Raw genomic sequence first — 14079 nt, 5'->3', positions numbered from 1 at the left:
GTTTCTATATATACAAATTAGGGATAATACAACTTGCTCCTTACTGTATGTGGAAGGCTGGGAGAATGCTTACTATCCTATGTAATACAAGCCCAATATGCAAATTGTCCCCTTGACTGGGAGTTCGACCACTCCCTATGATGTGTGCTGACCTCCATGGGGTGGCGAGGAACATGGAGGCATAGGTGATGCAGCATTGGCCCCAATGAGAGTGGGGTCGCAGCGGGATGGTGGAGCAGGTGAGCGGGCGGAGCCAGGCCAAGGCAGGTGCCAGTGAGGCCTGGTGCTGAGGGAGGTGGGCGGGGGCCAGACTGCCCTGCAGATCACCCCGCAGACGGCGACCAGTGTCCATTACAGAGAAAGGGCAAATAGCAATATTAAAATATTTCTTCTAATTATTTTTCTTTCAATGTGCACGAATCCATGCACTGGGCCACTAGGTTAATAATAATAATAATAATAATAATAATAACTAACATTCATCGAATACCTACTATTTTTTTGGCATCATGGTAGGCACTTTGTCTTTCATGATCTTATATAACCCTAATAAGACTCTGTGAGGTGTTATCTACTTTTTTCAAATGAGAAATATGAGACTTAGAAAAGCTAAATAATTGACCATTTACAGTGCTGGTAAATGGTGATGTAATAGTTGATTCTGAAACTTTGATTTTCACTATTCTACTTTGACCTTTTAGGAGAAAGATGGAAATGTTCTGAAATTCATTGGGTTGCCTCCAAGCCCTTCAGCAATTGAAACCACACTTTTGTGCACCTCTCCTTGACCCCCATACCTCATGCTCCAGTAACACAGACTACTTGTAATAACTCTAAAGTCCTGTCATCTCAAGTTTCTGGGTTTTGTTTATGTTTTCTTGGCCTAAAATTTAGTTATCCCACTACTACCAGTCTAGCTGGCCTACTCCTACTAACTTTTCAAGTCTCTATTTAACCTATTCTATCATGCTCCCATTACTCTTTTTTAAAATGCTTTTTTAATTTTTCAATTATAGTTGACATACAGTATTATATTAGTTTCAAGTGATAGACATTATATAACTAAGTAATCATCCCACTATATCTCGTACCCATCTGACACCATAGTTATTAGAGTGTTATTGACTATATTCTCTATGATGTACTTTGTATCCCCATGACTATTCTGTAACAACCAATTTGGAGTTCTTAATCTTTTCACCTTTTTCACCCAAACCTCCTCCCATCTGGCAACTGTCAAAATGTTCTCTGTATCAGTGAGTCTGTTTTTGTCTACACCTTCATTTATTTTGATTTTAAGATTCAATTGTTGATTGATATGTATTTATTGCCATGTTACTGTTCATATATATATATAATATATATATATAATATATATAATATATATATATAATATATAATATAATATATATATAATATATACATATATATTATATATAATATATATAATATATATATATTATATATATATTATATATATATTATAATATAATATATATATTATATATATATTATATATAATATATATTATATAATATATATAATATATATTATAATATATATTATATATATATTATATATATATTATATATATATATAATTATATATATAATCCTCACCCAAGGATATTTTTTTCATTGATTTTTAGAGAGAGGGAAAGACAGAGAGAAATATTGATGTGAGAGAAACACTTCGATTGATTGCCTCCTGCATGAGCCCCTACCAGGGCCCAGGCCGGGGAGGAGCTTTCAACCAAGGTACATGCCCATGACTGGAATCGAACCTGTGACCCTTCAATCTGTAGGCCAACACTCTATCCACTGAGCCAAACTGGCTAAGGCTTATTGTTCATATTTTCTATCTTTTCTTTTCTTCTTCTTCTTCTTAAAGAATACCCTTTAACATTTCATGTAATACTGGTTTGGTGGTGGTGAACTTTTGCTTTTCCTTGTCTGGGTAGCTCTTTATAGATCCTTTTATTCTAAATGATAGATCTGCTGGGTAGGGTAATCTTGGTCATAGGTCCTTGCTTTTCATCTCTTTGAATATTTCTTGCCTGCAAAGTTTCTGTTGAGCAATCAGCTGACAGCCCTATGGGAGCTCTCTCTTGCTGCTTTTAAGATTCTCTCTTTGGCTTTAACCTTTGGCATTTTAATTGTGATGTGTCTTGGTGTGGGCCTCTTTTGGGTTCATCTTGGTTGGGGCTGTCTTCACTTTCTGGTCTTGTATATCTATTTCCTTCACCAGGTTAGAGAAGTTTTCTGTCATTATATTTTCAAATAGGTTTTCAATTTCTTGCCCTCTCTTTACCTTCTAGCACCCACATGATGTGAATGTTGGTATGCTTGAAATTGTCCCAGAGGCTCCTTACACTATCTTCATTTTTTTAAGATTATTTTTGCTATTCTGATTGGATGTTTTTTGCTTCCTCATATTCTAAATTGCTGATTTGATTGTCAGTTTCATCTACTCAACTGTTGATACTCTATAAAATATTCACTTCAGTTAATGCATCCTTCATTTCTGACTGGTTCTTTTTATGGTTTCCATGCCCTCTTTTATTCTGTTGAAGTTTTCATTAAGTGCATTGAGCATCCTCATAACCAGTGTTTTGAACTCTGCATCTAGCAGATTTCTTATCTCCATTTTGTTTGGTTCTCTTTTTCTGGAGTTTTGTTCTGTTCTTTCATTTGGGATATGTTTGTCTCCTCCTTTTGGCAGCCTCCCTGTGTTTGTTTATATGTATTAGGTGGAACTGCTGCAACTCCCAGGCTTGGTAGAATGTCCTAATGTAGTAGGTCGAGTGGCACAGCCTCCCAGATCACCCAAGCTGGGCACTCCTGTTGTAGTTGATCCTGGATTGCCGTTGACACATCAGTGGGAGGGATTTACCCTCATTGGCTGCAAGGACTGGCTGCAACCACCTACTACTGTGCAATATCAGCTGGGCAGGGGCCCACCCACATAGCAGGACTTACTTCATCGCACCTCTCATGCTCGCTGAGTCTGCCCCTTGAGTGAGTTACTGGTTGGGTGGTGCTTCAACATGGTCTAACCAACGGTTCTCAACCTGTGGGTCGCGAACAATGAAAATACATCCCGCATATCAGATATTTACATTACGATTCATAACAGTAGCAACATTACAGTTATGAAGTAGCAACGAAAATAATTTTATGGTTGGGGGTCACCACAACATGAGGAACTGTATGAAAGGGTCACGGCATTAGGAAGGTTGAGAACCACTGGCAGCTGTCCCCCAGGTGTGTTGGCTCTGGTGGTCTCCCAGAAGGTGCAGGCAAAGGTCAGTCACCACTTGTGTCCTGCCTGAGACCCACTGGCTTAAGCTACAAAGCAGTCTTGAGATGGCTGCTGTTTGTGCTGGGTTTAGGGGTGCCCAGGAGAGGCCAAGCTATGAAGGTTGGCTAGTGCCAGGCCTGGGCCACTTAGCAAGAAGTACAGATCATGCCGAGTCCAGATGCTGCTTGTTTTAGAGGTTTTTTTGTTAGGTTGGTTGTGTGTGTGTGTGTGTGTGTGTGTGTGTGTGTGTGTTGTTGTTGTTGTTGTTGTTGTTTTAGAGATTTTAGGAAAGTCTGAAGCATTAGCCAAGAAAGGCCATTCTTCTGGAAAAGCCACTGGAAACCAAGCTTGGGTGGGCACACGCGTTTGGTGGGGCAGGGTCTCAGGGAATCACCAGGGTAGGGTGATCCATGATAATCAGGTTGATGGAGACTCAGATATTTCTCCCAACTGCCATTTCTGGGCTGGGAGGGCTAATTAAAATAATAATGGCCGCTGTCAGTACTTTGGTCTGGGGGAAAGGTGCCCCCATCTCTCACCCTGATGTCAGGTAATTCAGTTCCTCCCAATACATCTCGGGTGCCTTTCCAGCTGCTATCATAGAGCTGGAGCTCAGAGGGAGTGAGTCAGAGTAAGTCTGTGCACAGGCCTTTTGAGAGGAACTGCTTGGGACTCCAGCAGACCTCCATTTCACTCAGCTTCAATCCCTGCTGGATTTTATAGCCAGAAGTTATGAAGACTTCTCTTCTTGGCACTGGAACCATGGGCTTGGGGGCCTTGCTCGCAGGGGGGACCTCTGCAGCTGAAATATCCCTCCCAGTTTGTATCTGCCACATGTGGGTGTGGGGACCAGCCTGTTCCTTGTCTCTGTCCCTCCTACTAGTCTTGATGTGGCTTCATCTTTAAATCCCCTTTGTATAACTTCTATTCATGTAGGTTTCAGGTGGCTCTGAATGATGGTTGTTCTGTAGTTTAGTTGTAATTTTGATGTGGTTTGAGAGGATGAGTACTGTATTTACCTAGGCCACCATCTTGACCGGAAGTCCCATTACTCTTGATATACTCATTATGGCAATGATCTTTTTGTGTCATCATCTAAATTGTGAACAACTCAAGGGAGTCTTTTTTTTTTTCATTGTTGTATTTCCAGGGCTTTTCAAAGTATCTGTTTCCCAGTAGGCATTCAATTAAATATTTATAGAATGAATGAATGAAAGAATGCATAAATGACTTCTAAGTTGATCTGGAGTACTCTTTAGAAATGTGTGCAGGAACCTGTATTACTTACTTTATTGCACATAAGCCTAATAGTTATCTGTAATGAAAACATTTCATCCTCTTATTTTATTCTTTCCTTTATTTATTTTTATTTTTTTAAAATTATCTTTATTGTTGAAAGTATTACAGATGTCCCCTTTGTTTGTTTGTGTGTTGTTTTTTCCCATTGACCCCCTCCACCCTGTACCTGCTCCTCCCAGGCCTTCACCACTCTATTGTCTGTGTTCATGGGTTATGCATATATGCATATAAGTTCCCTGGTTAATCACTCCCCTCACACCCCCTTAACCCCCTCCTTCCCTCTGAAATTTGTCAGTCTGTTCCATGTTATCCTCTTATTTTAAAACTTTTCAACATATCCTTATTTTTCTCTAGAATAAAGTATGTTGAACACAGTTCAATACATATTTGCTGAATTAATGATGTCTTTAAAAAAATACAAGTTCTTTATAATCTAGTGCATATTATTTTCTCCAGACACACTTTGTGCCACTCCTACTTTATCCTGTAATAATGAGTAACAGTATATAATTTTCATTTAAGTATTAAATATTAGGAGCTGGGCATATTGGTCCACTGTTTCAAATAGCCTTATTCCTTTTCTTGATAGTCCCTCATTCTTGGAATTTATGAAGCCATTCATCAAATAGCATATTTATTGTGGTTTTCCACTCTCCTTCCTTCCCCTAGAAGGCTGCCCCTCACCCCTTTTTTGTGCTTGCCTTGTTTTTTAGCCCTGGCCATATCAAAGCAGTTATCTCTGTGTTTGTCATCCACCTCTATCCCCACCCTATTCCATAATATCCATATATGCCCTCAGAGGGCAGGAGTTGAGGTTTTGTTCCCCTATGTGTCCCCAGGGCCCAGCACACAGGTTAGGACAGGGCCAAACCCTTTATGTAGGTACTGAAACGAAGAACAGTTCTTCTTTACTGAGTAACATGGATCGTCACCTTGAATTCTCATAATAATAGGTGAGTTATGAATTATCTCCCCATTTTATAGATGAGAAAACCAGGCTCGAAAAAGTTTGGAAAGTTGCTCAAGTGGCGGAGTCTGTTGTCAGTGGAACAGGGTAAAGCCACCACTGATTCTAAATGAGTAAGGTTCCTTCCCACCAGCTTTTCTTGAAAATTTTAAGGCTTTGCAATGTTTCCTTCTTGAGATCAAGCATCTACCTCAGCGGTTCTCAACCTGTGGGTCGCGACCCCTTTGGGGGGTCAAACGACCCTTTCACAGGGGCCGCCTAAGACCATCGGAAAACACATATGTAATTACACATTGTTTTTGTGATTAGTCACTATGCTTTCATGATGTTCAATTTGTAACAATGAAACTGGGGGTCACCACAACATCAGGAACTGTATGTATTAAAGGGTCGCGGCGTTAGGAAGGTTGAGAACCACTGCTCTACCTTAACATTGTGAGTGCGGGAAATAACCCCCCTCCCCTTTTTTTTTTCCATATTGGAAATTGGTCGACCTCTCTCTGGAAGCAACATGGTTTTAAACTTGTTTAAATGACACTTTTGGGGGCAGACTCTGCCTTGGAGTCCTGGGGAACACGATAGATAGGCCCAAAGAGAAAAAGGGTCGTTGGAAACGGAATTCGCGGCTCAGGAAGTTTTTCTCTGGGCAGGACACGCAGGACGCCTTCAGCCGGGGAGGCTGACCCTCTGCCCGCGCCACGCGCGGGCCAGGACTGCGGACACGGGTGGCTCACGCCCAGGGCGGCGGTGGGGACCCCACTGCCCGCAGATGAGGCGGCTGTTACTAACTCTCCTCTGGCCGGGCCTGGGCGCTCTGCTCCTGAGTGTTCTCTACGAGGACGACAGCGAATAAAACTGGGCGAAAGTTGGTGCCTTCTCAACCCAGACGGTCAAGTAGGAAGTTGGCACGTTTTGTTTATTGAAACCTTCCACGGGTCAAATTCTTTCTTGCCCTTAACCAACATGGTCGCAGAGGGAAGTCCCAGCCCTTGCAACTTCCGGCCCTTAACTAAGATGGCGCCCGGAGGGGAGCTGGAAAGTCGGCTTGCCCTCTTCGCTGCCCGTGACCGGCATGGCGGCCACGGCGTCGGTCACGTGACGCCCGGACTACGGCGCGGCGGAGGGGCAGGAGGGCCCTTGAAGGGTGCGCGCTCCCGCGGCGGTGCACCGGGTAGGTTTCAGTCAGAGTCACTATGGCGGCCGGCGCTGGCAAGGTAAGCCGAGGTGGCGGCGGGGCCAGGGCAGCGGGACCTGTCGTGGCGTCCGGGCTTCAGATCCCCGCGGCCCGTCCGCGGGAGGGGAGGCCGGCGAGTTGGGGCAGCCGTGGGGGCTGGCGGGGGCCGGCTGAGGCGGGCGGGCGCTGAGGCGGGCGGGCACCGGCGCTTGACGGCCGTTTGTTGTGGTGTTTCCCTCCCAGGTCGGAAAGTTTCCTGCCTCGCCGGGCGCAGCCTGAGCGTGTCCCACCCGCCCCGAGCGGTGGAGGCGGCGGCGGACTCAGCCCGGGGCCTCCAGGCCTCTCCCCCGGCCGCGGGGCCAGCCTCCCTCCCCCACCTCCTCGTCCGCCGGGAGCCGCGGCTGCCGTCCCTGGGATGCGACCCTCGCGGGGGCGGCCCTGAGAAGAGGCGGCCAGGGTGCTGCCCCGGAGCCCGGAGCCCAGGCGTCCAGGGACCGACTTCCTGCGGGCGGAGACCCCCGAGCCTTCCCCGGGGTCGTGCCTAGCGCGGTCCGCATCCCCGCCCTGGTCGCGGGGACGCCCGCCAGGTGCCCGGGAGTCCCCGCTCGGCTGCCGCCCGTGCCTCCGCGAGTCCCCGTTCCTCGTGCCCAGGACCCCGGCCACCGCCGCCTCGGCTGGTGCGGTCCGGGGACCCCGTGTCATCTCCCGGCGGCCTCCGCGCATCTGGGGCAAATGCGGACCGTCCCGCCGGCGGTCTGACCCTCGCGGACCCCTCCCGCCCTCCCACTGCCGAGGCCCTCCGGGACGGGTGGTGGCTGCCCGGAGGAGCGCGGCTGCACGTCTCCTCGCCCCGAAAGGACCTCGCCGGTCGCACCGACCCGACCCTTCCTTCATGCTGCAGTGCTGCAACATTTCCGCCACCGAGGGGGGAAAGCGGCCGCGATCCCAAACACCACGCCAGCATCGGCGTGTGACTCATCTGCTTGGATACCTCCAGCCCCAAACTGTCTTCCAGGAGTTTTCTTGGCCGCAGCTGTCCGATGTTTGAGCCTTGTCTTCCCGAGGGAGAAGATGGATTGAAAGCTGCCAGTTGGGGACTTTTTGTCATCAGGGCGCTGCTGGGTTTCCAAGGCGGTGATGGGGCTGGCGCTGGCTTGTCTTCTCACTCAAGTGCAGAGTTGTTGATGGTCACTGGTTATGCTCAGACCATGCGCAGCTTGTTTTAATATAGAATTTTGGGGAGGATAGGGGTATCGGCTTGTGAAGGGCAGCCCGGATCCGGTGGAACTCCTTTGTCCTGTGGTAGGAGAGACACCCCAGTCCTGTCCTCGATGCCGTCAGCCTTGGCCATCTTCACTTGCCGCCCGAACTCGCACCCGTTTCAGGAGCGTCATGTCTACCTGGACGAGCCCATTAAAATCGGCCGCTCCGTGGCCCGCTGTCGACCCGCGCAGAATAATGCGACCTTTGATTGCAAAGTGCTGTCAAGGAACCACGCTCTGGTCTGGTTTGATCACAAGACGGGCAAGGTAATGTCACAACATGGTTTAACAATCCTTACTTTTTGTTTCCCTTTGCTCTTTCTGTATAATGCATGCGGGATCCCGGGGTTTGCACCCAGAGGAGACTTTCAGCAAGGCCACGGAATCAACTTTGTGTGTGTCTGGTTCTAGTGGAAATTTAATTGGGGTGGTTGAATGGAAAACAGAGAAGGTATTGTAATTAAATGCCTTGGGAGGGCGATGGCATCTTGATAATGTGGTCATTCCCAGTGAAATCCCAAACCCTCGTTCGGTTCGGAAAACCAGATAGTGAAACTTGTCATTTTGTTTTCAGTCTTTTTAGAAAGGTGAATTTGCAGTTGAGAGCTTGATTAAGCAAGCAGCAGTTCCCAAAGCAATGAAGGGAATCCGTGTCCATTATTACACTGGGGCTCAATTGTCTGGGTGGTGAGATGTAGTTAATGTAGCTTTTAGTTGAGTTCAGATCAGGGCCTGTCTAGTAAAGGCAGTCGGTGTAAAGTTAGATTTTGAAAGATTTGCTATGTATACTCACGAGAAATTTGCAGTTATCAAAGCCAGTTTAATTAGGCATGAACTACTAACTACATTTGCAGTTATCAAAGCCAGTTTAATTAGGCATGAACTACTAACTACATACAGAGTTTTTTGCAAGTTGGATGAACCTATACCTATTGTTTTTGGAAGTCACTTTTTGATGTTGCCTGCAGCACTTATTGAAAATATTTTGTGCATACTTACAGAGGTGATATTTCAAAATCAGTGTTAGGAAATTATTTTTTTGAAATTATATTCAGTTCTATCAAATATTGCATTACCTAGATGCAATAGGATGAACTTAGTGCTCTTTAAGTGTGACCATTTTATCATTTTTATGTTAGCACCCTAATACTATATATGTGAGTGCTTATATTTTAAGAATGCGAGGAGAAAAATAAAGACCCTTTCAGTTTTTAAAACTGTGTGAAGAATGTATTAAAGAGCTCATCTTTGTGCTTAAACCTTAGATTTTAGTTCAGCAACAGAATCAGTTCCAACTTAGAGGAAGTTATGTAAGACTAATAATAATATCTCAGGTTTCACCTCTTGACTTTTGCTCCCTCTTTTTGAGTTAAATGATTAAGTCTTTTTAAAAAGAAGAATGTAAATCTTCAAGGATAGTATTTTGAAATAAAAGAAACCTGAGCCTCAAAAGGAAGAAAGTAATACTGTGTTGCTATTGAATTAAGGAATTATTATATAAATCATTTTTCAGAGAAAGGAGGAAAATATTGCCCAAGTGCTGTGTGCTTGCATAATACCTTTATCCTAATTTTTGTGTAGGATGAGAACTGAAAAAGTATGTTAATTTTTCTGTATAACACCAGGTACTCATTTACCTGTGGAACACACATATTTTTCATCCCTGGAAACTAAAGTTTGGGTGCCTGAAAGCTTTCACAGATTACTCATGATCATTTAAAGTGAATATTCATAGAACTCATCCTTCCATCAATCAGAGTCAAACATCAGTTAATTGCTAGGGCCTTAACTCAATCAGCTTTGACATTTTTGTCTTTTTATGTCCCTGGGCAACAGTTATAGCCCAATTTAAACAGATTACAGGTGTGCTTAAAATACATACTCTAAAAATGCACATTCTTTACTTTGACCCAATATTCTAAGGAGACTCAGATTTTTTTGTTTTACTTATTTGAAAACCAGTGATTGCATGAACAGTGCTTTTCCTGGCTAGGTTATTTTGAGATGACTAAGAATAGGTCAGTAGTGAGTGTTTATTGTGTAAATTGCGATGACACATTAAAATTTTAAATGGAATTTGTTATTAGAAAAGCTTATCCTTAAAGGATACACAACTGATTTCTGCCGTTTTTCCTTTTTATTGCTGCTTTATTAACCAACACTCAGAATATTACTTTAGGTGTAGATATAATTATTGACTATTGTACCACCTAGTCTAGTTAAAACAAATAACCTGTCAGATTTTGCCATGTGATTAAATTATTTTAGGAATTAACTATTTAAATTTAAATTTCAGCAGACTGGTTTTTATTGAGCATCTGTTATATGCCAGATATTATGAGGTACACAGTTCTAAAGAAAATTCAGTTTGACCAAATATCATTTTTTGTTTTCTCTGTGAAATTTCTAGTTTGAGGATTTCTGCTATAATAGTCTCATATCAAAAGTCCCCAGCAAACTTTTTTGTACAATACAAGAATCCCTCCTCAGGCAACTCCCCCCCCCCCCCCCCCCCAACATATCTAAGTCTCAGTTTTCTCTTCTGGGGATAATAGTGGTACTTACTTCTGTTTTGAGGATTGGGATAATCATGTAAATCACTTAGCACTCTTTTCCTGGGCATTTAAGGGCTATGTACTTAGGGAGGAGGGTGTTTGAGGGTGGGGGAGAGGAACCATCTAGGTAGCTGTTTGCAATTTGTTGTAGTGCTGTGGAGTCTTGGGAAGGTAATGAGAATTTTTTTCCTTTCATGTGATGGCATATGTAGAGGTAATTTTTTTAAAAAATTATTGATTGATTTTAGAGAGAGAAACATCCATTTGTTGTTCCATTTATTTATACATTCATTGATTGCTTCTTGTATGTGCCCTGACCTGCAACTTCGGTGTATCAGGAAGATGCTTTAACCAACTGAACTACTGGCCAGGGCTGTAGAGGTTGAAAATGAAACATACAAAGTTGAGAACTCTGTCCAAACTGGCATTTTACCTGGGAGGTGTAAAGTTGGGGTAATAAGCCCTTTGGTTTATTTATTTTATTTTTTGTTAATCCTCACCCGAGGATATTTTTTTCCGGTGATTTTTAGAAAGAGTGGAAAGGAGGGATGGAAGGAAGAAAGGAGAGAGAGAGAGAGAGAGAGAGAGAGAGAGAGAGAGAGAGAGAGGAGAGAGAAACATCAATGTGAGAGACATCGATTGGTTGCCTCCCACACGCACCCTGACGGGTTGGGGATCCAGCTTGCAACCCAGGTACGTGCCCTTGACTGGGAATCAAATCCATGACCCTTCTGTGCATGGGCCGATGCTGTAACCACTGAGAAGCAGAGGCCAGGACTCTTTTTAGTTTATTATTATTTTTTAATATATTTTTTTTGATTTCAGAGAGGAAGGGAGAGGGAGGGAATGAGAGAGAGAAACATCAGTGATGAGAGAGAATTATTGATCGGCTGCCTCCTGCATGCCTCCTGCACGCCCCCTACTGGGGATTGAGCTCACAACCCGGGCATGTGCCCTTGCCTGGAATCAAACCTGGGACCTCTCAGTCTGCAGGCTGATGCTCTATCCACTGAGCCAAACCAGCTAGGGCTTTTTGGTTTATTTTTAATTGGGTTGTGTTCTGTATGGGCCATTATGAGAGGCTCCTTAAAATCTGGAGGAAATACTAAACATTTGAAACTTTCTGATTATTCAAGTAATACATGTTCATTATAGAAAATTTGCAAAATGTGGGCACATGAAAGTGTAGGTCACACTGTTTAATGCTAAGTTCATGGAATGTGTTATGATACTTAAAACCTGCATGTTGAAGGGTGACAAGTTTGCCACAAAGTAGACTTTAACAAGCTCTCTCAAGTCATCTACTTAGGGATGTAGCAGTTGGCTATTGCCCTTCTTAGATGCTGGCTCAATCTATCATCTTTTTGGAGGTCAAGCTTTTCAAGTTAGATGGTAGATAATAGAATGGTTAGTGATCCTTCTGTTGACTCAAGGTACCACTGAAAAACAAATCTATCCATATGGTGGTTACATAGACAGGATAGTGAGTGTAGTACCTCTTTTCTGATTTGGATGGCCTTATTTGATTTGAGGCTTTGTGGAAAGGAGATAGTCCAGTGGTCCAAACAGTATGCAGTCTATTTCCAGTCTCTCTGAGTAGTACTAGTTGTTTCTTCCAGTTGCCATTTTTTTACTTAAATTCAACAGGTACTATTGAGCACCTGTTCTAACTTGATATGTTTTAGTGGAGGGATGGTGAGGAGGAAGGAAATGGCAAGAACCGGTAAGAATTGTTATTTCTTCTTTCTAGAAGCTTATATTTTAGAGAGGGTGATTATACACCTTGAGAACAGTTGACTGACATAAGATAATATTATATAAATTAAAATGGGAAGAGTGTGATAGTGTTTGAATTGACTTTAAAATAAGGGATGACCCGACCGGTGTGGCTCAGTGGTTGACTATTGACATATGAACCAGGAGGTCACAGTTCAATTCTCAGTTAGGGCACATGCTGGGTTGCAGGCTTGATCCCCAGTGTGGAACATGCATGAGGCAGCTGATCAGTGATTCTCTCTCATCATTGATGTTTCTATCTCTCTCTCCCTCCCCTTCCTCTCTGAAGTCAATAAAATTATATTTTTTAAAGCAAGGGATGGGTAGATACAGGTTACAAAAAAGTGCTTTCTGGTTGTTCTTGTGTGTTTTGAGAGGATGAGAGTGAAATAAAACAGACAAAAGCAGATCATTTTTTTAAAATATATTACTTTATTGATTTAAGAGAGGAAGGGAGAAGGAGGAAGAGATAGAAACATCAATGATGAGAGAGTCATTGATCGGCTGCCTTCTGCACGGCCCCCACTGGGGACCAAGCCCGCAGCCCGGGCATGTGCCCTTGGCTGGAATCGAACCCGGTACCTTTCAGTCCACAGGCCAGCGCTCTATCCACTGCGCCAAAATGGCCAGGGCAAAAGCAGATCATTTTTAATGACTTTGGCATCTTCCAAATACTGCAGAAATGAATTTTGTTGGATTGTAGAGTTCTTTTGGAGAGCTGCTATGGTGAACACCCATTCTTTGTGATGGTTTTATGTTTGTGCCTTGTTTTTGTAATTAGGAGTTAGGCCTTGGAGGAGAGGGTTTCTGTCTTATATGTCTGTTTCCTTTTATTTTGTATAAAGTAGATATTGGAGCCCAGTAGATAGTGTGGTGCCAGGTTGTAGAGTGCCTTGATTACCAAACTAAGGACATGGACCCACAGGCTATGGAAAGCCAGGGAGAGTTCTGTGCAGAATAATGACATACCAAAAGTCCCATTTAAGAGCGATACAATAATATATAGAGAGGTCTGGAGCAAGGAAAAATGAGTAACAAGTTAACTAACACTGTGTACTATGTACCATGCCTGTTCTAAATGCTTTAAATGTTAATTTATTTAATTCTTAAATAGCTGTTCAAGATAGGTGTTTATTTTCCCCATATTAACCTATGAGGAAATTAAAACACAGGAAGGTTAGGTTAGGTTTACTTGCCCAAGTTCACATAGTTATTAAATGGAAGGGCTAGGATTTGAACTAAGGTATTCTGACTCTTGATTCTAAGGTCTAGAACTTAAGCTCTTAACTACTCAGGTATTCTGAGGCTTTGTAACAGTTTAGATATAATGTCATTTTGTAAGGATATAGACCAGATTCACAATAGGAATGAAAATAATTAAATGCCATAAAATGAGAAAAGACAAGTGTAATAACTTATCCATTAGTACTTTAGCAAAGAGAGAGATTTTAGGGAAAGTTTCATGGATGAGATAGTTTCAGTCAAGGAAAGAATTTTGGGTGGGAAGAATTGCTCAAGCAGAGATATAGATATGGTATGTTCCAAGACATTGCAAGGAAGTCATTGCAAAGGGAATCTCCAGAATTTTACAGCAAGATCGTTTCTTCCTTCTTCCTCCCTTTATCTAAACATGACAGCAATGATTCTGGCCTTAGTTTTTGGGACAGTGGCATATGATACATTCATTGATTTTGTTTATTTGTTTGTGTGTTAACACATACCTAATTTATTCTTTTGTTAATCCTC

At 43.1% G+C, this 14079-nt stretch overlaps 1 protein-coding gene across 1 annotated transcript in view; it reads left to right on the top strand.

Annotated features, from left to right (window-relative positions):
• The first annotated feature begins 6680 nt into the window (after positions 1-6680).
• SLMAP (sarcolemma associated protein) overlaps positions 6681-14079 on the top strand; it is a 164189-nt gene continuing 156790 nt past the window's right edge. Inside the window, exons 1-2 of the mRNA XM_081105952.1 lie at positions 6681-6780; positions 6984-8269. Of these exons, the coding sequence (XP_080962078.1) occupies positions 8072-8269 (198 nt within the window). The 5' untranslated portion in view covers positions 6681-6780; positions 6984-8071. The remainder of the gene's footprint in view (positions 6781-6983; positions 8270-14079) is intronic.

This window comes from Myotis nattereri (assembly GCF_964212035.1).
Source record: "Myotis nattereri genome assembly, chromosome: 14".
Lineage (NCBI taxonomy): Eukaryota > Metazoa > Chordata > Mammalia > Chiroptera > Vespertilionidae > Myotis > Myotis nattereri.
The sequence above is the reverse complement of the archived record's forward strand: the minus strand, read 5'-3'. Positions and strand labels throughout refer to the sequence as shown.